The 20,326-nt window shown below is 39.8% G+C and overlaps 2 protein-coding genes across 2 annotated transcripts in view; one reads left to right on the top strand and one right to left on the bottom strand.

Moving 5' to 3' along the window:
- The window catches only part of LOC138357609 (small ribosomal subunit protein uS12), a 428,441-nt gene that overhangs the window by 64,495 nt on the left and 343,620 nt on the right, over positions 1-20,326 (top strand). The gene's annotated exons all lie outside the window — the stretch shown is intronic.
- On the bottom strand, positions 371-19,491 carry LOC138357607 (small ribosomal subunit protein uS9-like). Its single transcript, XM_069314594.1, has 4 exons — positions 19,310-19,491; positions 9,961-10,092; positions 771-885; positions 371-564 (listed from the first exon to the last, which is right to left on the bottom strand). Exons 1-4 carry the CDS (start codon positions 19,355-19,357, stop codon positions 419-421), a joined length of 441 nt encoding a protein of 146 aa, XP_069170695.1. The 5' UTR covers positions 19,358-19,491; the 3' UTR covers positions 371-418.

Below are 20,326 nucleotides of genomic sequence, written 5' to 3'. Positions count from 1 at the left end.
ACAGCTTTACAGCTTTACCTGTAAAGCTGGTCTCTGACATTCTGGCTCCCTTAAAACATACCCTCCCCACAAATTTTTCATATTTATATATATATAAATATCTCTAGCCTAAAGTGTGCAACCAGACCAAATATTTAGCCAGGCCAGATAGATATGCAGCTGCAAGATGTTAAACATCCTTTGTCAGGTCAATTCACTGTTCAGCACATCCCTCGCACATACTGTACATTACAATACATAGTAACTACAGTATATGTTAGATAAAGTATTTTCAATACATATCAATTGCTTGAATAAAACATTCACACTACTGTATTTTGTCCACAAGAGCAGCCAAGTCAAATTATTGAAAGGGAAAGACAAAAGACAATTATATTCCCATCAATTTATTATGAAGGACAGAATATAAAAATGAGGCTTATCGGTAGGACTTTTGGTAGCGGGCGCGAGCTCCTGGACCTCCGAACTTCTTGGGCTCACAGCGTCTGGGGTCGGCAACCAAGAGGGAACGGTCATAGTTGATCAAGATGTTTTTTATTTCTTTCTTGGAGGCTTCATCCACAACTGTAATCAAAATGGAAATACAATGAGTATAACACGTTTGAAGTGTGGGGCAAAGTTTAAATGTTTACAAACACTGAACATGCCACAGGCCCCCACACACTAAGATGTTACACGACCAAGGATCACATTCACTCCGAACATTTACCACCTGTGGGTTGTTAGTGTTTAACACTGAACATGCTACAAAAATTATGAATAATACTTACATTTCTGGTAATATGCTACTAGAGATTTTGAAATAGCTTGACGAATGGCATACACCTGAGAGGTATGGCCGCCGCCCTTCACACGAACACGGATTGTCACGCTTGAGAATCTCTCCTGAAATAACAGAACACGTGAGAAAACCAAACATTGAATGTTGATAACTTTAAAATCCTTCATAAACTGTACTGCCACAATACTGAACAGAATAATAAACAATGTTTGTGATTTCACTAATATAGGAATATCATTTGCAATGCTAGGACACTTGTACCATCACTGCTGCATAAAACACTCACTCATGCAGGCGACGAGTCACAATAACGTGGCTGAAGTCTGTTGACCAGACCACACACTAGAAGGTGAAGGGACGACCACGTTTCGGTCCATCCTGGACCATTCTCAAGTCGATTGTGTATCACAATCTACTTGAGAATGGTCCAGAACCGACCGAAACGTCGTCGTCCCTTCACCTTCTAGTGTGTGGTCTGATCAACTCCTTTACTTAGTTGTACTAGTTACCAATGTTATCACACATGTAACCCCCTAGCATCAAAAGCAACAAACCCCGTGTCCTCAACACAACTCTTAAACCTGCCACCACAAGAGCTAGTGTTCAGTCTGCCAGCATATTTTATGGTACAGATATATGCATTGTCTACCCAAGGCAATATTTATTAACATTTTTAATTCATCTTACAATACTGTACAATGAATGGTGCTAGTAGTAAACAAAAAAAAAAAAGAATTTGGGAAGTTACAAACTGCAGGACTATTGGCCCACATGCAGAAATTCATGTTTATATCCAAAACTGTCTAACCTCTGTTTGAAAGAAAGCCATTCATCTATTTTGTTACATGGTCAGTTTTACAACTAAGTGGGACAATGCAGTTTGGATAACAAGGAGCTGGGCGGTGTTCCACCAAGTTGCAGTTACCCCAAAAAAGTGGTGGATATTTGGGCCAGCGGGCCGCTCCATGATCAACCCTGTTTGACACACAGTACTGAACTAGTTAAACACCAGGAAAAATCAAGATAAAAAAATGGATATTTATTACACAAGTGGTGTTTCAAGGGATTTTGTTACGCTCGGATACAAAAGGTTATTCTGAAAATGATGAAACTAACACTGCACAACATGGCAGGGGATAATCTTACTTCAGTAATTTTAACTGCAAGACATTGCAGGAGAAGTTACTGTGTAAATTACTATGTAAACAGTACTACAAAATTAGTGTAATGTAAACAGTATTAATGTAAAACAGTGGCACCTCTATTAATGAGCGGCTCTATGAGCATTTCGAGTAACGAGCGAGCCACTCGCAGCAAATTTGTCTATTGACGAGCTTCACCTCTATTAACGAGCAAACCCACATGGTGCTTCCTAGCATCTTGCAGGCTCTCACAAATTCTCGAACGCCTCCAACACCAGTGTTGTATCGCGTGAGACAAGCATCCCTCTGCATTTATTTATTTTTTTTTGCGGTTTTGTGACTCCAATTTGTAATGCACGATATCGCCAAAGAAGCTGCTTGCTAAAAGATAGTGTTGCCAAGAGGAAGAAAGAATTACTGTGGATTTGAAGAAGGAAATTATAGCAAAGCATGAGCGTGGTGTCTGTTTAACTGATCTTACAAGGGAATATGGCAGGTCCTCATCAACAATTTGCACCATTAGTAAGGGGATGAGGTAAAGGAGGATGCTGCCTCTTCCAGTGAGATCAGGGAAGTGTTGGGAATGTTTGAAAAGGTGACTGCATTCTTGGAAAAGCTGCCCTGATAAAGCAGTGACAACCCGTTGTGTGAACATGTTTAATGACAATTTGCTGTCATTTTAGGAACATCCTAACACACAGACAAAAGCAATTGTCAATAGATACGTTCTGCGCAAAAGTAGAGAGAACAGCCAGTGATAGTGAACCACAACCCGGTCCCAGTGGGGTGAAATTACCAAGAGAGCCCGCCAGATTCTGAGGTGGATTCTTCTTCCACACCATAACCCCTCACCTCCTTTCCACCTCCCCATCGTCTCCCTCAAGCCAGCAACAACTCTTCACAAGGTAAACATGAAAACAGTACAACAAAACATTTATAATTACATGTGCAGTATTATATTTACATTATAAAATGTCATACAAGTATGGATGTTTTTGGGAGTGGAACGGATTAAATTATTTCCTTTGTTTTAAATGGGGAAATTGGTTTCTTAAGACGAGTTTTTCCACATAACGAGCTCGGTGCCAGAACGGATTAAACTCAATCAAGGTGCCACTGTACATTACGGTGTAAACCAACCCGTCCTCTTAAAAAAAAAAGTCACTTTTCGCTCGTATGCGCGCTATGGCCAGATTTGGACGTAATTTGAAATGAAATACTCACAAAAGTGACGTACTGTTCCATTTTCAGTCGTCCGGCTTACTCGGCAAGCTTAGAAAAGGAAACTTTCCATTAACGTTTTTCATACTGTTTTGAAACTTATGATAATTTCCTGCCCACCTAACCTATCAGAGGAGCCTTAACTTCCTGTTGTTGAAAAAAATATCCCAAATTTATTTTCATTTTTTTTTTCATTTTCAAATTACGTCCATATTTGGCCATACGGGCAAACGGCCAAAAGTGATGTTCTTTTTAAGAGAACAGGTTGTGTAAACAGCGGTGTACTATAGTGTGGGGGCCTTAATATTGAGTGACAACCACAAGAAGCAGATGGCCACAGCACCACACATCAGTGGTCTGGCACCTGTGAGTACCAGTGTAAACATTCACAACTCACCTCTCGGTAATGGCAAATTTTATAACCATTTAAAGTGTTCTTAGTTACAGTATTTGTTTGTTTATACCTATAAATTTGGCATCAAAATGTTCATGAATAGATGAAGAGCAAAAGGGCATTTATAAAATTTGATGTTCCTCAGTGCATTCCTGAATGTAAACATACTATAGTGTGCTTAGCAGGCCAAACTTATCAATGCTAATGCATTTCAATAATTTAACTATTCTTAATTATTTGTTGGGTTACAACTATACATTTGGTGTCTACATTTTTACAAATGAATACTCTAAGAGAACACATTAAAAATGGCATTTATAATGGACAATGCGAAACAGTGACGAATATACAAACATGTTGTGAATAGCAATTGGATGACATGTTTTAGCATCATTGGAATGCAAGTGATGATAATGAACTAAATAACATTTAGAAAGTGTCATAGAAGATCCTGACTGATAAAGGCACTGTACAAGGTTCAAATATCAGTGAACTCTATGCTGGTTATGGTGTTCACAACACATTTGGTACATCTACACATTAAAGGGAACCATGCCATTTTAGAAAATTAAAATTGGAACAAATTTATATTCCTAATTTAGTAACCAGGTTTCTAATAATAGCAGTGTATAGCAAAATGTCTATGTACTGCATCACATACAGCTGGCAACCCACTAGCGTGTGGCTATGTTGTGCTTGGATTATAACACCACATTTATAATGTGGTGTTATAATCCATTTACATTATAAAACGTCATACAAGTATGGATGTTTTGGGGAGTGGAACGGATTAAATTTATTTCCTTTATTTTAAATGGGGAAATTGGTTTCTCAAGACCAGTTTTCCACATGACGTTTTCCACACACCGGTCGTGGTCCACCACGACCGGTGTGTGGTAAAGGAATATAAAAATGTAGTTATATACAACCTGTAAACACTGTACAGTGTAATAACTTCAAAAATAATGTTTTGTTCTAAGAATATAGTATGTGTGCATGTTAGTGATGGCATGAATATATTGGAGCATTATCATGTTCTGGGACATTTGTGCCCCCCCTGACACAGACTACGAGCAACCCTCAAACTTGCACAAGGCGAGAACGGGTTTGGAGATATCCACTGGGCACACCCAACCCGTAGTGAATTTCCAGGGCCTGAAGGGCAAACCAAGCAGAACACACAAGACAGATGATTCAGCGGTATGCCACCAGACTTGTTCTGGAACCATGAGGTATGAGCTACGAGGAAAAGCTAAAGGAGCTGAAACTCTCATCCCTGAAGACAAAAGAGTAAGGGAAGACATGATAACCACCTACAAAATTCTCGGGAATTGACAAGGTGGACAAAGAAACTCTAGCACAGCACGGGTGGAACACGAACAAGGGGACACAGGTGGAAACTTAGTACCCAGATGAGCCACAGACACATTAGAAAGAACTGTTTCAGTGTCAGAGTAGTTAGTAAATGGAATGCATTAGGCAAAAATGTGGTGGAGGGGGAGGCTGATGCCATACAGTTTCAAATGTAGATATGATAGAGCCCAGTAGGCTCAGGCATCTCTACGCCAGTTGATTGACAGTTGAGAGGCGGGACCAAAAAGCCAAAGCTCAACCTCGCAAGCACAAATAGGCGAGTAGAAATAGGAGAGTACAAATGCACTACCAACACTACACTGGACCCAAGATGTAGTGCTTTGAATTTTCAGTTGATTCCACATTAACATTTCCGCTGGCACTTCCTGGAATACATGCCTGTGAAGGATGACCTCGGGGCTGCTTATACAAGTACACAAGCCACCAGTGTTTTTCACCAGCTGACGCTCACTCCTGACCTGGGGTAAAGACGGGGGTAAGGAGACCCCCCCGACTTGCCCAAAGCATGGGCCACCCCAAGCAGGAAGACCTCCAAGAGTAAAAACTAACACCAGAGAAGAGGAATGTCAGTACAGAAGCAGTGCTAGAGAACTTGTGCAGCTCTAAGCACTGTAAAGGCCCAGGCCAATGCTACAACAGTGAACAAAATAAAACCACAGGACAAAGTCTAAAGTGGCACTTGACTGAAAAGCACCAGGGCCAGCCAAGGTTTAATGATGACCCAGGGGTCCTACTGCAGATGTGTAGCAAGAACTGCATCATCGGACAAACTGATGGCTCTAGACAGTGGACAGTTATCTTTATGTTATCTCGAGGTGATTTCGGGGCTTAGTGTCCCCGTGGCCCAGTCCTCGACCAGGCCTCCTTTACTCCAGGAAGCGGCCCATAGCAGCTGTCTAACTGCCAGGTATTGTACCCATTTACTGCTAGATAACAGGAGCATCAGGGTGAAAGAAACACTGCCCATTTGTTTCAGCCTCCACCAGGGATCGAACCCGGAACCTCAGGACTATGAATCCGAAGGGCTGTCCACTCAGCTGTCAGGCTCCCCTTGCAAATGCAAGTGACAGTGCAAGCACTGGTACCCCGTCTCCAAACGAGTAGAAGGGGTGGGCTGAACGAGCGCATGCTTGTTTCCAAAGACTTCCAATTGTTTGTTTACAATGTTGGGGAGCTTACTCAGCAAGTCAAGATGCTTTGGCCTGTTTGCAACCCAGCAATGGTCTATATTGGTTCACAGACTTCCTGCGTGCCTTCTCTGGCCAGGTTGTAGTATCACCTGCTTCCTGTGCCACTGAGAGGGCCAGATTCTGGCTCTGGTCCATGGTAAGCTGAAATGAATCCCACAGCTGATGCAACATAGTTAGGAGCCATCTCAATGAGATAGTTTTAGGGCTCCCCCCCCCATAGTTTACAGACTATGAATGTGAAAAAAACAGCACTGGTAATATCAGGCTCTGCTGGAAGATATCTGTATGACAAGTTTAAAATTAACATCTCAATCAGTAAATTTCAGCTACACAAGAATTAATCTGTCATTCAAGCACCAAATGGTTTTATGCATTCATTCATTAAAGTATTTAAAATGTATTGTTTATATTTTGTGTTAATTCACAAAATCTTGGTCAGTCCAGTCCCAATCGGTCCACTGTCAGCGAGGATTTGCCTACAAGTTCTGTCCTAAAATGTATCTTTTTAAATATACCCTTTCTGGATATTTATTGGTTTATTAAAAAACTACAGTGGAATGCCTATTATCCATATATACTTTTTGGATTACCAGATAATCCAAACAGAAATATCCACTCCTGAATCTCTATTAACTTCAATGACTCAAATTAATCAACCACAGGAAGTCTGTGTCACCCAGAATAAAGTAAATGTCCTTGCTTAGCTCTTTCGTCCGGTAACGACGCAGCATTGCGTCATTTTTACTGTCGGTAATCTCGTAACGACGCAATGCTGCGTCGTTTACTAAAATAATTGCCAAAAATCAGGTTTTTATCCGATTTTTTGTGGACTGGTGTTCAATATATAATATATTGAACATATATTGAACATATTGAACAATATATTGTTCAATATATTGAACAATATATATATATCAATATAATATATTGAACAATATATTATATATTGTTCAATATATAATATATTGAACAAATGTTCAACCCATGTCATGTTCAACACACAACACTGAAGTGGTAAGTACAAAAAGTTGTATTATTTTATATATTTTTTTGTTCATACTTTCGCGTATTGTACTCGCAATATTATTTTTCAATTGGCCCTTGTATGCACATATCCATCTAAAGCATTCTATTAGGAACAATTTCATACCTAAATGAGCGCTGTAACATAAAAATTGAGATTAACAACCGGTAAAAATACTAAACATTTGTGGGCAAGAATTGGGAGTGTAGCTGGAAGGCGTCTGGGCGGCTAACGCGTGGCCCGTCTTCAACTCGTCGGCGGGTGGAGCGTGACCAGGTTTTGTATTTTATATGCTAATATTCCTCTAGAGAACTCTATTGCGAACCCATTGATACCAAAATGAAAGACCGGACGAAAATTGAGGTGACCAGAGTGAAAAGAGTGAACACATTTTATTGCTTTTGCGCGCTCCTGGGTAACTCGTTCGCACTTTCTCTGTTTGCTGCAGGTAATTAGCCGGGCTTTTGGAGTTTATATGCATTTAGTGCTGTAGAGAATTCTATTGCGAACACAATGATACAAAATTTAATCTCGTAGGACAAGAATTGAGGTGACAAAGTTGGAGAGTATACACTTTTCAGAATTAATGCGCGCTCCCGTGAAATGCTGGGACCCACTATGCATAGTTGAGGGATGGCGGGCATGGTGTGCCAAAGTGCCTATACAAGTAATCTCACTATGACTAAAGACAAATCTGGAAGATATACAATGTTGCAGGCGATGAGTCACAATAACGTGGCTAAAAGCAAGTTGACCAGACCACACACTAAAGGTGAAGGGACGGCGACATTTCTGTCCGTCCTGGACCATTCTTAAGTCCATTCTCCACTTGAGAATGGTCCAGGACGGACCGAAACAACGTCGTCCCTTCACCTTTAGTGTGGTCTGGTCAATATACAATGTTCATTAATAATAATAAGTATACAAGTACAGTATATAAATATGCATACAAAGCTGTATGATTGTGTGTGGTATAGGGTTGTATGATTGTGGTGCAGGGAGCCGGTCGGCCGAGCGGACAGCGCGCTGGACTTGTGATCCTGTGGTCCTGGGTTCGATCCCAGGCGCCAGCGAGAAACAATGGGCAGAGTTTCTTTCACCCTATGCCCGTTACCTAGCAGTAAAATAGGTACCTGGGTGTTAGTTAGCTGTTACGGGCTGCTTCCTGGGGGTGGAGGCCTGGTCAAGGACCGGGCCGAGGGGGACACTAAAAAGCCCCGAAATCAAAATAACCTCAAGATATAGTGTAAACCTAAAATTGTGCAGGGGCATGTCTGTAGCACCTGGCAGCTCTCACCGCTGCACATTAACTTATATTTCTGGCCTGTTAGTGCTATGCCATGAAAAACACAAGATAATGGAATGCCTAGTAACATACCAATTGTAATAAATGACTGATTTTTGAGCCTAAAATTTGAATGAATCGAGGGATGGCAACAGACAAATACTTACTGGCAGGCAATATTCTCAATCTATCCATATTATTTTATCAAGTTAAAGAAAAAAAATGAACTATAGTTTTATGCCAGGAGCTGGCATAAATGCAGACATCCTATTGCAAGCCATAGGATATCTGCATGTGTAAATAAAGGCATTAAATTGGAACAGCTATTTAGAACTTTATAGATATAAATACATTAAAACTTAATTTCCCTATTGGCAAACCTATTAAAATATGCTTTAAAATAGCAGTGCGAGCCTCCACAGGCATCAGGGTAGACATAATAGTGGCTGTAGCTATATTTATGGCCATGTTACTCATTACTCTATCTTGAGGTTATCTTGAGATGATTTCGGGGCTTTAGTGTCCCCGCGGCACGGTCCTCGACCAGGCCTCCACCCCCAGGAAGCAGCCCGTGACAGCTGACTAACACCCAGGTACCTATTTTACTGCTAGGTAACGGGCATAGGGTGAAAGAAACTCTGCCCATTGTTTCTCGCCGGCACCTGGGATCGAACCCAGGACCACAGGATCACAAGTCCAGCGTGCTGTCCGCTCGGCCGACCTCTAAAAGCTTTTTATTTTATTTACTCTAAATTAACCCGCCTTCCACACTAAAATGGTTCTAAAATCTGCAACAACTTGCTATACATCTCAATAATAAGGACAACCTATACAACACCATACACAATGACTAATAATCCTGATAAAACCATAATGCATCCCGAAAGTAAATTTATTCCCAGAATAAAAACAAAATGAATGTCACTATCACGCCCAAGATTACTGGCAAACAAATTATAAACCAACCCAACAGAGCCTAACCTTACGCTATATATGACTGACTACTGTATAAAGAACTTTGTCGAAATGAATGTCATGTACACGTTGACAGGACCCTAATGAAATAGACTGCATAACTTTAGTGGTCGAGACCAAGAGCCAAAGCTCAACACCCACAAGCACAACTAGGAGAGTAAACTAGCTAGGTATCAAATAGGTTAATAAGATGTCGGAAATGTATTAGACTTTTTACGTGTGATAATTCTTTTTTTGGGGGGGTCTATAAAAAAGACCAAAGTCCAACCACTTTGGCTGGATGATAGAGCGACAGTCTGACTTCATGCAGGTTGGCATTCAATTCCAGATTGTCCAAGTGGTTGGGCACTATCCCTTCCCCCACCCCATCCCTAATCCTTATACTGATCCCTTCCAAGTGCTATATAACTTGGCACTTTCCCCTGATAGTTCTCTTCCTCTCCCAACACAAAATGTAAAATACTTATTTTTATGGTTATAATAAATATTTAATGATTAAATTTTTAATATTAAATTTGTATCTCCTGTTATTAACACACAGTATACATAAATAATAATGAGAGAAGTAACTTGCCTTGCCCAGGAGGAGAACAGGCTCCATCAGCTTGAACTGCAGAGTCCTGGGTTCAATGTGCTCGAGGGGTCGGCCATTGACCTTGATCAGGCCATGTCCACGCTTGCAGTGGGCAACAGCTGTGGCAGTTTTCTGTTGGGCAACAATACACCATTTAAACACTGTACAATACACAACTCGTGCCATTTATACAAAAGGAAGACCTACAATGATCCTACAAGTATAGTATGAAAAAAATTTGAATTACTACATTTAGTAAATGTTATGATAAATGGTAATAGCACACACTTGCAATACCGGCTTTACAGCAAATAAGTTTATATACTGTATATGGAAGAAAAACAAAACAGTTTCCCACTATAAAACACTATTGCATGATATACAAAGAGCAGTTTTTAAATTTACCGAAAAAAAAAAAAAAAAAAAAAAATGCTACAGCAGCAGCAAGCTACTATACCATATTTTCTATTATTTAACAAAACCTATATTCATACAAAAAAAATTCTATGTTCCAAATGGATTTTTTTTAATAGGAACACAGTATAATTTTAAATATACATTTTATAATCTATTTTTGTACCCTGTGCGAGAACGAATGATTCTAAGGGATGATACAACAAAAGGAGTAAATTTCAAGTGTTCCGTCTTCAGCATGGCCCACCCCACGTCTCTAACCAGAATCACATGTATAAAGGGAACAGTGTAAAAGGGACCGGACTCCACCTAAATGGAGTCCATGCACCTCTATTACCATTCCTTGATATTTGACAAAAAATGCACTGTACCCAAAACAGCCTGTGCAGCAAGCAAATGAAAATATTAGATAAAAATCCACACTTGTGTATTTGTGAAATTTATATAAGGAATTTAGTCTTTTTGCACTTCCGAGTGCAAAACATGACTTGATCGAATAATTGACTTGAGAATGGTCCAAGATGGACCGAAACATTTTTAGTCCCTTCACTTTCTAGTGTATGGTTTGGTCAACATATTTCGACCATAAGACTTACACCTTAAGGAGGCGTTACTTCCAAATTTGCCCAAAATATGCAATAAATGAAAACTGGTTTGATTTCAAACTTTTTTGACGAGTTGTACATGAAGAGTTTCATCTGGCCCAAGTCTCAGCATCGTAGCATAAATAGGAAGGAAGAAAAAAATATTGAAGGTGTCAAAATTATTCCAAAATGGTCATAAACGATTATCAAACAAGTGTCAACTGAAATCATATCTATGACTCCTGGACCACTTTCATTCATCCATTTATTAAGATTTAATTTTAATTCACTCAATCAATTTCCTAGTAAAGTTATCCTCTGAAGTAAAACTTTTGTTGTCAGTAAATATATTTGGAGTATTTATTAAACCCCTTCCACTGGCCTTCTAGTTCTAATATTACTTTTATAGATTATTTCACATTTCTGAAAATCAGTATTGTGATTTTTCCCAACTATGGTTTGCTACAGCACTCTTACCATCCATAATTCTACACACTTTCTTACATTCTTCAATTCTGATCAAGTTTTTGCCCTGTTCCCCCACTTCATTAATCTCTACACGGTAATATAGTACTGTATATAAACGCCTCCTGGATTTCCAACATCTCCTACTCTATTCTTACTAATCCTTTGACGCTGAGTAAAGCAAGACGAATCACGTTCATAAAAAAAAAAAAAAAAAATATTAGGGACGCATTCCTCTCCTACTCTATTCTTACTAATCCTTTCCTTAATTGTATTTGGGTAATTGAAAACTATTTTGTTTTATATCCGCTAATTATAGGTCAGTTTACTGTACAAGAGGGTTACAAGGCAATTTCAAAACTTTTATTTTCAGGATTCCAAGGGTGTCTAAGTTATAGTGTCAAGGATGCCTTTAGCTTTACTGTGGTCTTATTCAATGAACCGTGAAGGATAACCTAAATAAAATAAAATATTTAAGCTTTGCTTCTAGGCAAGATGGGTCACAAATTCTATAAGCTTTTAGATAAAGACCGGTGAGCACACTTTGCTTAACCATTATACTGCGCATGCCGTACATATACGCCACGATTAACACGTCCCATCGAGCGCATGGCGTATATATACGCCATAGGGTGCCCAGGCACGATTCAAATGGCACGTGGCTACACGGGGTTCACATTAGCTTCCTATGGGCTCTTGTAAACAGACATGTTTAAAAAAAAAAATCGTGGCCAATATTCTCCGGTGTGAGCCACAGTACTGTGGGAGCAACCAAGGATGACGCACGCAGCATGAGCTCACAGCATTGCTGTTCAGCTTGTGACCACAGCATCGCCTAAAAATGTCAAAATAAATATGTAACTGCTATTATTTAGCAATGACCCCTGACATAAAAATGACCAGGATTGTGATAATAGCAGGATTGTTGTGATAATTAGCGCTATGTGGGAGGAGTAAGGCTGAAGGAGGGAGGGAGGGAGGGAGGGAGGGAGATAGCATCATTTACTGTGTGGCCACCTGTTATTGTCTGCATTCACCATACCAGCTCAGTGGTTCTCTATGGTTAACACAAATGTAGATATTTTATATATAATGTGTGTATATAGTGTAATAACACTGCAAAACAGTATTGTTGGGGGAGAAATTCAAGTGTGCCTGACCTTGAATGAGTGAGGGAGGCAGCTGCCAGCTGACTGTGTGTAGCAGTGTCTCTTAATGCCTGAACCAACTATATCAGCTTAGTTGAACAGTTGTGAACAAAACATGTAGATGCTTATATATAACCTGTGTATATAGTGTAATAACAGCAAAACTATCTGTTTATTGCTTTATGAACATAATTGAATCACTAATATGAACACCATACTTTTGAGTATAGCTATGAATCACACATTATATAAATATCACATTGCACACTATTAAATAATATTACTGCAAAAAAAAACTAAGAAAAAATCAGACATTGAAATAATTAGGTGATAATATCTTTGTGGCAACTCCCATCTGTCAGCTCGGGTGACGCTGACCGCCTCTGACAATCGCTCTGTCAACGCCCACATTTTGCCAGACTTCCTCGGCCTATTGCACCCAAAATATGTCACCTACGATTTTTCAATTTTTCCCCGTGCTCAGGGAACAGAAATTAACATTTTAAGAAGACAATATTTTTTTATAATTTTTTTTCTTGGACACAGGGGTGTAAATTTCCTCAGGACCTCTTAGCAGCTTAAGGGTTAACTAAATTAGAATGAGAAAAATTTAATCATGCACAGTATACGAGTTTGTATGTGCTTTTCCTAAGGAAAAGGTAAGGAACAAAGGTCCGACAGAAACTATAAATGGTTACTTTTGATGTTACCTCACTTTTTACCAATGTGCCTTTACATAAAATATTAGATTTTCTTAAGAGCACAAGAGGTATTCAATTTCTTTATCATGCACCCCATACCCATCCCGTGGGTGGTAGTGTAAAGGATTACACCACCCACGGGATCTTCAGAAATGTGAAATGATCTACAAACGTAATATTAGAACTAGAAGGGCAGTGGAGAGAGCTGTAATAAATACTCCAAATACTTTTGCTGGCAACAAAAGCTTTATTTTGGAAGATTGCTTTACTAGGAAAATGATTCCAAGTAAAGTAAAATTACAGTAGATCTCAATAAATGGATGAATGAAAGCAGTCCCATTAGCTCCGTTCCTTGAGGTACGCAGAGGGGTTACGAGGGATAGTGTCCAGATGAACACCTATTAACAACTCCAGTTCTCAGAGTACTAGGATTACAGAAAGGACACGCAACCATAATTTCAAAGAACACATCACCGCAGGTACATCAGAAGTGGGGAGTAGAGGTGACATGGTCAGGTGGTCAACAAGGATAATACTGGACCCAGGATAACAGCCTCATTAGACGTTGAGGTGCAAGTCTCATCCTAATCACATACTCAGACCGTGACAAAGCACTCAGGAGAGCACAAAATACTAAATTCCTTACATAAATGTCAAAAATACACAAGTATGGGTTTTATGCCATGTTATATGTCTGAGAAGACTTATGTCTGCTGTATGCCACTACTAATGATAATATTCTAATTGTGATTTTTTATTTTATTTTATGGTAACATTGAAAGTTATCTTCAGGTTATCTTGAGAATATTTCAAGGCTTAGCGTCCCTGCGGCCCGATCCTCAAGCAGGCCTCCTTTTGTTACACATCCCCAAGCAGCAGCCTGTAGCAGCTGTAACTCCCAGGTACCTATTTACTGCTAGGTGAACAAGAGCATCAGGGTGAAAGAAACTGCCCATTTGTTTCTGCCTCCGCTAGAGATAGAACCCGGAATCTTAAGAATACGAATCCCAAGTGCTGTCCACTCTGCCGCCAGGCCCCTTAGTTGGACACACACGACCAACCAAGAAGCAGAATATGCTACTCCAGGACTCATTTTTTAATTACGATAGGAAGAAACCGAGGGGGGGGGGTGTATTGCCCATTAAAAACCTGGTTTGAGGCCTATACTAAAAACTACATGTGAAAGAAAATAATGATTCACAGTTTATAAATTATGAGCAAACTGCAGATGTATGCAGCATGTAAGTCAGTCATAAATGGCGACATTGTGATCAAGTGTAGAGAAAATGTTAAGACATTAGAAAAAATGGGTATAAAGTAAGATTTGTGTGGATCCCTTCACATGTGGAAATACTGTTGAATGAAGCAGTTTATGAGATAGGAAAGAGTAAAAAAACTGTCAGAATTGCATGTCAGAACTTTGAAACAAATAAAGACATGAACTAAGAGGATGAAAATAAGTCAAGAGAATGACAATGGTTGACAGCAGTAACACTTAAATGTTATGCAATAATAAATACAAATTCGTCCTTCACTTGTGGTAGAGGAAAGTCTACTTGGAAGGATTCAATTTACATGAGATTAACACTTTCGCGCTTTAGATTAGAGATAACTCGTCGCCGTTTTTTCTTACGATTCCGCATAACAGCCTACTTTTGTAGTCCATCGAAAAAATATTTCTATAAATTCCATTTTCTAACCGAAATGGATGGGGATACTCTCAGATTTTTCTCCATGAAATAGTTTTCATGGAGTTTCATTCATGGAGTTTTCATGGAAATAGAAATCATGTTATAGTTTGGAAGGACAAGCGCCCCGTCTCTGTCATCACCAATATCCACAATGCCGACACTACTCAAGCACAGCGCAGGAAACGCATTCGTAAACGTGACAGGAGAACTGGAGTAGAAATTGTGAAAATGAACAAACCAAAGGCCATAGTGGATTACAATAAGTTCATGAAAGGTGTTGATCATTTTGATCAAATGGTCAAATATTATGAGTTTGCAAGAAAAACCCACAAATGGACCAAGAAGATCACTTTCTATTTTCTGCAAATGGCCATGCACAATGCATACGCATTGTATAACCACTACTCAACAGATACAAAAAAACTAAAACTATTAGAGTTTCACGCAGTAGGAATAAAAGCCTTATTGGCGTGGAACAGCAAGGAATGGCCAACAACAACAAGTATACCACATGTTCCCGACATAGATGCCAGCGCAGCTCCTCATGCTGACGCGGCAGTTTCAACACCCGGCCCATCTGGTGCGAGGCGTCCTCTGTTCACCTCAACACCTCAAGCCCACTCATCAACCACAAATTCTGAAATGGACATTGAGGACATAGAACCACTTGATGTTTCTGATTTCATAGAAGATTCTACTACAAGTTTGGTGGTTCCTGTAGAAGACAATATTCCTCCAGTGCATCCAAGAAATAGAAGAATTATAGATTCAGAACAACGTCTCAACTACAAGTTGACGCATGAACTCGTGCACTTGGCTAAAAAAAGAAGATGCCGTGTTTGTTTCAAGTCTGGCAAAAGGAGGGACGTGATATATGGATGTAAAACTTGTGATGTGGCACTGTGCGCTGCGCCTTGCTACACAAGGTACCACCGAAGAAAGATATTTTGAGTGGAGAAAAAATAACCACCGGCAACAGCTTCACTCCACCTAAGAAACATCAGATGAGCAACTTCAGGATCAAAAGCCTGAAGATGGTGGAGTGAAGAAAAAATGCTCAACTGTTGATCTTCAATCAACATAGACAGGGTAAGTACACCTATTTGGAATTTTTTATCATCTATAAGAAGTTATATTATATACGTTTTGTAGAGAATTTATTTGCGAATTTTTTGGTACCAGAATGAATATTATATCACAAACTTCTATGAGTAAAAAAAAAAACACAAAGTATGTTTGGGGGTGTGGCGGGTGTGGCTCTGGGTGTGGCGGGCGTGTGGCAGTGGGTTCCCTTTAGCCGTTGATAAATCCAACACGTGGGAAATATTTGTATGTGTTATGTATATGTCTGTGTAGGGAATTTTACTGCGATCACTGTCATACAAATTATAAAATGTTTCAACAAGTATAAACATGACAAACATCAAACGAACGAAAACAATGCGTTCGTTTCTGCCGCGAACGCATACTGAGCGACGTGGTTCTATATTTGGCGCTTCTCTTACACATGCTTTGTACAATTGTTATACATTTCATCTTATAGAAAATTTGATTGCGAACACATTGGTATAAAAAAGAAATACGTACATAGAACAGTAGGGTCAGGAAACGTATAAACTTTCCAAGCATGATTTCCCCGTGTTTTCGCCAGTGCGCTCGCGGCTAACTACTCTCCACTTCACACACTCTTGCGGGTGGGCAATTACCTATATTAAACATTCATATGCATATGTCCGTGTAGAGAATTTTATTGCGATTCCAATGATACCAAAATTAGCGATGTAGGACAACTGTAGGCTTCGCAACCATTAAGAGTGGAAACATTTTGTTGCTGTTTGGCGCTCTCGGCGAGTGATCTGCATAGTTTTTTATTTGGTGTTGATACTCCTTATGCTTGGGCGGCATTTTATAGGTATGCTCTTATAGACAATTTCATTGCGAACACAGTGATACCAAATTTAAATACGTGCGCCTTCAATTATTGTCAGGACAGTCAAAAGAGTGTACACTTTTTCGGTCTTACCGCGTAGACGCACGAAGTGCCGAAAGCATCTGGGGTATTGTTTTTTTTTTTGAGCGCCGAGAGCGCGAAAGTGTTAAGGTAGGGTACAAATATATCTGGCAATACGGTGTTGATGCCAGTGAAAACCAGTCTCTGTGGTGTAGTGGTAAGACACTCGCCTGGCGTTCCGCGAGCGCTTTGTCATGGGTTCGTATCCTGGCCGGGGAGGATTTACTGGGCACAAATCCTTAACTGTAGCCTCTGTTTAATTTAACAGTAAAATGTGTACTTGGTTGTAACAACGATTCTTCGCGGCGGGGATCGTATTCCAGGGACCTGCCCGAAACGCTACGCGTACTAGTGGCTCTACAAGAATGTAACAACTCTTGTATATATATATATAAAAAAAAAGATGTGTAAATTATGTAGTATGCTGCACGGCCACACCTTAGATTATTGGCATCTTATCAATAACTAGAAATAAGGAAATAAGTAGTATACCACATCATATTGTTTGGATGTGATAATGGTATAATAGACAGTATACTTAGGAGCTACAAGAATTTTGCCCCATGAAAGTAACACTTTTATGCTGTTTACTATATTAACCTGCAATGTTAAATGGGATTCTTGTACTGTGATTTGTGGATTTATACTCGCTGGATTTGTGCGTCCCTTGAGGGACTAAGTGGAGGAGGGTAGAAATAGCCTAAGCTGCTCATATCCCTTTGAGATGTATTTTATTGTCACAATAAAACGTACTTGAACTTGACGTGTTGACATTAACACTTTCGGTACTCAATTCCGGTAAATGGATAAAAAACGAAACTACGGAGTGAGCGGCATGACGCAAACTGCGTCAACAATTTAACAATTTGTAAAAATTCAGTTTGCTGTCCAAATACTATGGAACTTTTTTTAAAATGCACGCCAACAACTTCCCATTCTCTTCGCCCACGTGGAATGAATAATGAGTAAACAAATAATTAAAGCAGGTGTTTTCTACACAACTATGTACTTTATCTTATGGTATTGGTAATGTTGTCCTAACATTTGTTCTTGTATGCAAATATTCATTTAGAGCATTCTATTGCATACTATTTGATACCAAATTGAACGACAGCACGGGAATTGAAGTGAAAAAGTTGAAAGTATAAACGTGTGTGGTGGCAGCTCTCGGTCTACCTTGACATAAGGTACCTTGATATAATGTTGCTCAATATAAGCCTAACATGTACACACACTTTGGCTGCCTGTCCCCCGACAATGAATTATAATTATAAAATGCCGCTAGAAAAATCCCTCGCAACAAACGACGACGCTGCAATATTTTGTTACCGTCAAAACAAAGTCAAGTCTTGGTAACATTCCAAGATGGACATTACTGAAAATACTTGACCAAACCCTAAGCAACTTATATTAGGAACACAAGGTAAGGAGCGAGGTGCAGCACACACACCAGTCATGACCAGAGAGCATCGGGCCAACGTGACAACTCACCACCCCAAGACCAAAGACAAGTACGGGGTCTTGATGGCACGGCTCGTCAAATTAAACGATGAAAATGTTTTGTTTTATATAGTAGGACGTGTGGCCTCAAAATATGTGACTAGGGTGTTGAAGGTAAAGGAGGGTAGAGCAGGGCAGAGGAGCGAGGTAGAGGGCGGTAGAGCGGGGTAGAGGGCGGTATGGGATAGTAGAGGGTGGTGGATGATAAAGTAAGAGGGTAGAAGATGGTGGTAGAACAAGCTGGATGGTGGTAGTGGGGTAGAGTAGTAGAGGGTAGTAGAGAGTGGTAGAGGGTGGTAGAACAAGCTGGAGGTTAGTAGAGGGTGGTAGATTAAACTAGAGGGTGGTAGACGGTGGTAGAACAAGCTAGAGGGTGGTAGAACAAGCTAGAGGATGGTAGAACAAGCTAGAGGGTGGTAGAACAAGCTAGAGGGTGGTAGAACAAACTAGAGGGTGGTAGAACAAACTAGAGGGTGGTAGAACAAGCTAGAGGGTGGTAGAACAAGCTAGAGGGTGGTAGAACAAGCTAGAGGGTGGTAGAACAAACTAGAGGGTGGTAGAACAAACTAGAGGGTGGTAGAACAAACTAGAGGATGGTAGAACAAGCTAGAGGGTGGTAGAACAAGCTAGAGGATGGTAGAACAAGCTAGAGGATGGTAGAACAAGCTAGAGGGTGGTAGAACAAACTAGAGGGTGGTAGAACAAGCTAGAGGATGGTAGAACAAGCTAGAGGATGGTAGACCAAGGTAGAGAATGGTAGAACACCCTACTCCAAGGTAGAGTAGCAGGGGTGGTAGAGCCCCACATGTCAACAACGTGGCTGGGTGGTACTCACCTTCCTGCCGTACACCTGCACCGACGGTATGGTCTCCTTGGTGGTCATCTGTAACACCAACACCCACACGTCACTCCCTCACACAATATATGCCCCAGGTACACACAGTATAGCCAGTAAGACAAGGTATAAGGACAGGAGGAGAGGCGGAGTGCGGCTTACCTCGGCCAGGGCTCAAGAAGGAAGGGCTACAGCACACCGCACTACCATCCTCACCATCACTCTCCACACCTCATATTCCCTCATTATTACTCTCCTCTCTACTCTTACTATACTTAATAATTATCACTTATTACTTATTCAACATAATCTGTGCACAATTTGCCATAAATTCCTCAGTGATAGTAATTAAATATACTGCGGTAATTGAGCGGGAGATTTCTAAAATTTAAACTATGATCATGTCAGAAAATATTATATCAATTGATCTATTCAGTAATATTTGTATATCTACACAACCGCCCACAAAAATAATTAAAATCATAATAATAATAATCCATAATAAGTTTTCAACAATAATAACTTTCTCTATCAGTGTGTATGGTTATCAAACGCTGTGCGTAAAAGTGGCTTTAGGCTTTATATGACAATACACGAAATAAAATAAGGCTTTATATGTACTAGTTCTATCTATAAATCCAACATTATGTTTGTTAACTTACCTTGTATGTATGTACTTTACCTCAATAAATATTTAATTTTAGTTTTATTTGATAATGTGATAGTATAAACATCAGCAGAGTTGCCAGATCCCAATTGCGGAAAGTAGCGAGCTGACGGTCTAAAAGTAGCGAATTTGTCATTAAAGTAGCCCAATATTTTGTTTAGAGGCTGATACGGTTTTCAAACCAATATATTTTAATAATTATATTTATTTTATTTTTTATATATGACAGTTTTTACATTCTTGTAAAGCCATTAGTACGCATAGCGTTTCGGGCAGGTCCTTAATCCTGATTTTTCCCCGGAATACGACCCGCTAAATCGTTTAACAAGTACCCATTCACTGCTGGGTGA

This window comes from Procambarus clarkii, chromosome 79 (genome assembly GCF_040958095.1).
Source record: "Procambarus clarkii isolate CNS0578487 chromosome 79, FALCON_Pclarkii_2.0, whole genome shotgun sequence".
Taxonomy (NCBI): domain Eukaryota; kingdom Metazoa; phylum Arthropoda; class Malacostraca; order Decapoda; family Cambaridae; genus Procambarus; species Procambarus clarkii.
This window is presented reverse-complemented; position numbering and strand designations above follow the sequence as displayed.